This window comes from Sciurus carolinensis, chromosome 14 (genome assembly GCF_902686445.1).
Source record: "Sciurus carolinensis chromosome 14, mSciCar1.2, whole genome shotgun sequence".
NCBI lineage: Eukaryota > Metazoa > Chordata > Mammalia > Rodentia > Sciuridae > Sciurus > Sciurus carolinensis.
Genome location: NC_062226.1, coordinates 49949424 through 49955616, shown reverse-complemented (window position 1 = coordinate 49955616; position 6193 = coordinate 49949424). Strand labels below are relative to the sequence as shown.

Sequence of the window (6193 nt, the reverse complement as noted above, 5' to 3'; positions counted from 1 at the left end):
ATGTCACCTTGGGGCTAGGCTCCCTCATTCTTATTGGAATTAATTAAAATGTCATTTATTCTCCACTGGTGACAGACATATTTTGGGGTATTTGGATGGGTGACCTGGATGCTCAAGTGTGACACAGTACTTAAATTCTGCAGAAACCTTGCTGTTTCTTTTGGTCAATGCACACAGGAAGGGTAGGCTTTTCAGAAACTGGTTAGTTTTTGGATCAAGGTAGCTGCATGGCCAGGGAAGGCAATGGGTTCTCAAGTCCCATGGCTGAGACGTCTTCAGCTTCCTCCTGGCTGCTCTAGACACAAGTGCAGACTACATGTTTCTACATGCTTGAATCAAGGCAGAAGAGAATCCTACCGCAGAAGAGCTTTCAGAAGAGCTGATGTGGGGAGTTAAAAGAAGGGGGAATGTTCACTTTTTATAGGGGACCTGACAAGTTTGGGTTGATGGTTGCAGGCCCACCAGGTTGTCACTTCTTGGTTGTACAGCCCGTGTGTTACTGCCTTTAGTTGGAAGGGGGAGCCTTGAGTTCAGTACCGGCACAACAGTTCTGACAAATGTCATCTCCTGAAGACTTACTCCTTTAAAGGAATTCAAATTTCCATGCTGTTCTCTGAGAAAATGCATAGATTCAAATAAAACCTTTTATGATTCTTCCCTTTGTACTATTTTAATAAACCTCCACTTGCTAGTTATATGAAATTGGGTGGTTACTAAACCTCTTTGAGACTTAGTTTCCAGCCCTGTAAAATGGAAAAATGTAGGATAAGTATCCACTTTGTAGGCATACTGCTTACATAAGGCTGCATGTGAAGAGGATCAAATTGAAATATGTACATAGGTGCTCAGCACAATGACTTTTTTATTGAAATCTCTCAGTTAATGGCAGCTGCAAATGACAGTAGTAGCCAAAATAGCCCAAGTTCCCAAGAGGTCAGTACAAAGACCAAAACCTATCCAGTTGGCATATGCTGGCTAGGTACCCAGGAGCTCCTTGGAAAGTTTGATTATTCCAGGTAAACACTGGGAAATAGGTGTCCTTTATCTCACCTGAATTTGCTTTAGCCCATGCTTCCTGGCTTTTAGTCTGGCTTAAAAATTGGATTTGATCTTGTGCACCTATCTTGGATTTTTGCTTTGGGGAGTGTGTGGCCTAAGAGAATCAGAGCACCAGGAAAACCAGATAGGATATTCTCAGAATTCCATATCACCAAACTGGGAGGCCAGGAGCAGACTTGGTTTTTGAAAAACATGGAAACAAAACTAGCCAGATGACTGGAGTATAAACAAGGTTCTTCTCCCTCTGTTCCCTTTCCCTAGAAACTGACAGATACCCTCAGATGTCCATAAATCTTGACTGAAGAGCAAAATAAAGGTACTTAATAAGTGTCAGGGAATTCACTGGGATGTCTCACCCTCAATCTTGGGGACACACAGATAATTTAAACTCCAGCCAAGGGTAGAGCATCCCTCAGACAAGAAGGGCTTAGGGTGAGTACAAGAGCTAGCATATTCCTTTGGACCACCTGAAAGCTAAATTCTAACTTCACAACCAGAGAGCCTGGAACACAGAGCAGAAGCTGTGGGCATCCAGGTTCTAGTCCCAAGTTACTTGCTAACCTATTCCCCTCCAATTCCACCCCACATTTATTTCCCTAGAAGATTCAGATCCCCTATTATCTCTTACCTTGTATATTATATGTAGCTTCCTTGAATTTTAAGTTCCTTCAAGGCAGGGATCAGAAACTATACTACTTTGCAGGCACATTTTATGAAGAACATGCAAGAGGTATTCTGAAATTGTTAACACAGGTGTTTATATAAACCAAGTTAAAATTGAAACTGCTATGTGGATTTTTGCATCAAAAATAATTTATTTTCCAAGGTAAAAATTTAAATAAGAAATAAAATAACTTAATTTATAAATTAATAAAAAATTTAAAAGTCCTCTATTGTCTTTTTAAATGCATACATTTGCTGTCAGTCACTTAATAAGCCTCGCTGGTTGAAGAGTGCCTGAAATCATTGTCCAGTCCAGAGGCACAATCAATGAGATCTTCAGCTTTGGAAGTCATCTGTAAGTCTGTTAATGAAGGAGAAGTTCCTTAAGAGTTCACTTTGGACTACTGTCCAGGCACAGCTGCTAAACTCCTTGGCCTTCAGGTACCTCAGGATCCTCCAATAGTAGCTCTTCAGGCGCAGCATGGTCGTGGAGTTTGCCCAGCTTATGTTTTCCTCTCCTAATTTCTCCTCCAGGGTTGTTTCCAGGAGGTCCATCTGGTGATGCAGTTGAGCAAGGAGGTCCTTGACAATGGTCTCATTCCATCCTGTCTTAGAGAAGTCTCTTGTGAAAATAGCAAAGATGTCCTGAAGCATCTCGTAGATGACAAAAGCAGCATGCTCCTTCTGGAACTGCTGTGGATGCTTGATCTCCTCAGGGATCTTGAAGTTCATCCCGTCTTCGAGGCAGTCTTCTGGCCTTCCATTCAACTGCATCAGGAGCTTCTGACATTCCAAACTGCTGTTGCTCTGTTGGAGTCGAAGCAGGTTGTAACTTATGGAAAGAGTTGGGGTGGAGAAGCACAACAGGAGAGCGATTTGGAGGATGCACCTCTTGTTCATGATGAAAATCAGAACAGTGTTGCCTACTACCTGTGCGAGGAAGCAAAAGCTCCAAAGGTCTGCAGTTTGAATGTCTTTCCTCCATGGGTATGGGCTATTTATATGGGATGGTCCTCTCTGTTTCAGAGGAATTTCCCACTTTCAGTTCTCCCTTTCAGTTTTCCTATGTCATTTTTTCTTATTACATTTTTTTAAACAGAATCTAAATTTCTTTTTATTTAAACTCCTGATTATTTTATATAATATATATTAGGGGAAAAAATATACAAAAGAATTTCTAATGTTTTATAAAGTTTCAGTAATTTCTAAAGCAAAGGTGGGGGGATGGACTTGAGAGGAAACAAAGGAAAGCAAAGGATCTGAGAACCAAAGAACCTCCAAATAGCCAAGAGGCATTAATTGAAAAGCCAATCAGAGAACAGCAGCTCGATTGGGGTTTTGCCTGTTGCAATAGTAGGTTCATGTGAGAGGACTTCGGTGAGTTCTGAGAGGCCTTGGCATAGTGCAGGTAAGAGAAAATTTCAACAACCAGCCACAGCTCCCTTTTGTGCTAGGGCCCTATCACTGAGGAAAACCTGCTACAGGTAGAATCAAATTTAAATGGATAGAACAACAAAGGCAAGGAAGGAGAAGGCCAGACAGATCACTGTGGGGTAGAGAACTCAGAAAGCAAGCTGCCATGTTTCTGAACACTTCATAAAAGCAACAGAAGAGGGAGCTCTGTGAAGTTGGAAAAACCACCCTGACCACTTCTAAAAGTTCAGGAAAAATAAGTTCCTATAAAATCGAACAACAGAAAAGTACTGAGATGGGATCTAATATTATTATGATTTCCTCTTTTTAGAAAAAAGAGAATGAGTAGAATAACACCTCTCCAAGTAATAAGAGTATCCCAGGAATACGTGCATACAACACGAGTTACAATCACAGCAGTGTCACCAGTTTAAAGCTATTAAGAGATGATAGAAAACAACAAAACCAGAATGAGAAAACCTCAGAAATGAAGCAATATCTGTAGGAAATTATCAGGCAGAAAATTTAAAAACTAAGTTTTGCTGGATTGGAAACAGTCACAAGAAATGAGCACATTGAGGGACATCTGTCACTGGAGAAAAAGTCAATGTGGAAAAAAATATTAGCAGACAATTATGCAGTATGAAAATTACTTAAATTTTTTTTTAGTTGTAGATGAACACAATGCCTTTATTTTGTTTATTCAATTTTAATGTGGCACCGAGGATCGAACTCAGTACCTCAAACATGATAGGCAATCACTCTACCACTGAACCACAACCCCAACTCCCCCCAAATTATTAAATACATACTGACTAAGGGGATATTTTCAGAAAATAAAGATGGTTCAATATTATAAGGTCTATATAACATTATATAGAGTAGGTTATAAGGTCAAATGTCCAAAATCCAGAAAGAAATTAAGGACTACTGAAGATAATATTGAAGTAAGAGTCATCTTTCTCTATAAGAGAAGAATTCAGAAATTATATTAGAAAATATTGATAAATATGGCTACACAGAAATTATAAATTTTAGTATGGCAAAAAAGCCAATAAATTCACAAAGGAAGATTAATATAAAAACATATTTAAAATGCACAATGAAAGCACTACTTTACTTTCCCAAACCTCTTAAAATTAGTAATGATCCCGTAGAAAAGTTTATAAATGGTCAGATACCAGGAAAAGAGATCTAAAAGACCAATAAAGATATGAAAATATATTCAATGGTACAGATTAAGAAATGTAAGTCAAACTAGTAATACAGTAACTGTCATTAATCAGATTTGCAAAGGACATAGGTAAATGGATATTCTAATAAACTTTCAATTAAAGCTAGTGGGAATGATTGGTTTTTCAAAAATAGCTAGGACAGAGTCTCTCATTCTGCACGACAATCTACAGTGTGATTCTGACTATCCATTGAGAGGTCTCTTAAATATAGGCAGATTTCTGTGAAAATCTGCATGATTGTCGAGGCTGGATCTGAAATGATGATGTAGCTTCTATTTTGTTGATTGGCAACCTTGTTCTTGCAATTGGTAGCCATAATATAAGTGATCTGATTGCCCCAAGGCTACTACATTGTAAGGAAGCCCAAACTAGCTCACAGGAGAGATGTGGAAATTGGCAATATAATTTTAAATTTTAAGCCATGGAATCCCTTTAACGTGTAATGCCATGGTGCTTACCTATGGTTGTCCTTGCAGAATGTGTGTGTGTACACGTGTATGCACATAAACAACATCCACAAATGCCCATTGCAGCATTGTCATAATAAAAAATACAGGAGAAAACTGCTTAAGTAATACCATAGTGCAGATGAAATGGAATATTATTGAAACATTAAAAAGGAAGATTAACTGAAGTGAACCCATGTTACAGATAAATTTAGTGAAATGAGCAATATATATACAACAACGGACATGACAATACTATTTTATAAATTAATAGAAAGAAATATATATGTATGTATGTACATGGACATAAAAATACATCATGTATATGTATATCCATGTATATACATATCTATTCTTCCTTTCTATCAATAAATATATATATATATAAATATATATGCAGATACATACATATGATCTTTTTCTCCCACGTATTAATAGTAGTTACTTGAAGGAACAAACTTGACAGGTGTTTGTTGAAAATGCATAATGAAAGAAAAATCTTTCTCTTTTAACTTCGTGCCTTTAGAACTACTTGTATATGATTTTTTGTATCTAATTATTTATTGGTGTATTATAATTATATATAATATTGGAATTTATTATAGCATGTTCATGCAACATAATTTAATCAGTCTTATTCTCCAGCACTTTCCCTTCTGCCTCCTCTTATGCCAATTATATATGGGATTTTCCCTGTGATAAGAATGTAGAACCATTATGTACTTTCATAATTCAGTCTACTTTATTTGTGAGAGAAGTTAATGAGTTACTAAGTTTAATATTTTCTTTGTTTTATTCACATTTAAATTTTTCTGCAATGAACACACATTACTGGTATCATTAGAAAGTACAACTACATAGGAGGAATAAGTTCTAATGTCTACAGCACAGTAGGGTGACTCTAGTTCACAACAACTTATTATATATTTTATAAAGAACCACAAGAGAAGAATTTGAAGGTTCTGAACACAAAGAAATGATAGTGTTTAAGAAGATGATCCTAATTGTGATGTTAAAGGTCCCCTGAAGGCCAACTGTTAAAAATTTGATCCCAGGGAGGGAAGTACTAATGAGAGATGGTGGAACCTTTAGAAGATGTGATCTAGTGGGAGGTTTTTAGGTCATTGGGGGTGTGAAGGGCATGTGGGACCCTGGCCACCTCCTCACTCCCTTTTGTTCCCTGAACTTCCACCATAATGTCTTACCAAGATGTGCTGGACTCACCAAAAGCCCAAAAACAACCGGGTCAATTAATCATGAACTGAAATCACCAAAACTGTGAGTCAAAATACTTCTCCCTTTATAAGTTAATTATCTCAGGTATTTGTTATGGTAACAAAAAACTGACTAATACAGATGAAAATGCTAATTACCCTG

General features: G+C 37.4%; 1 protein-coding gene across 1 annotated transcript; it reads right to left on the bottom strand.

The window, feature by feature from the left end:
- Positions 1–2058: 2058 nt before the first annotated feature.
- Positions 2059–2622, bottom strand: Ifnb1 (interferon beta 1). Its single transcript, XM_047525763.1, has one exon. The coding sequence runs from the start codon at positions 2620–2622 to the stop codon at positions 2059–2061; it is 564 nt and encodes a 187-aa protein (XP_047381719.1).
- Between the last annotated feature and the right edge of the window lie 3571 nt (positions 2623–6193).

Coding starts and splice junctions, on each gene's coding strand:
- Ifnb1 (XM_047525763.1), bottom strand. CDS start 2,622: ATGAACAAGAGGTGCATCCTCCAAATCGCTCTCCTGTTGTGCTTCTCC.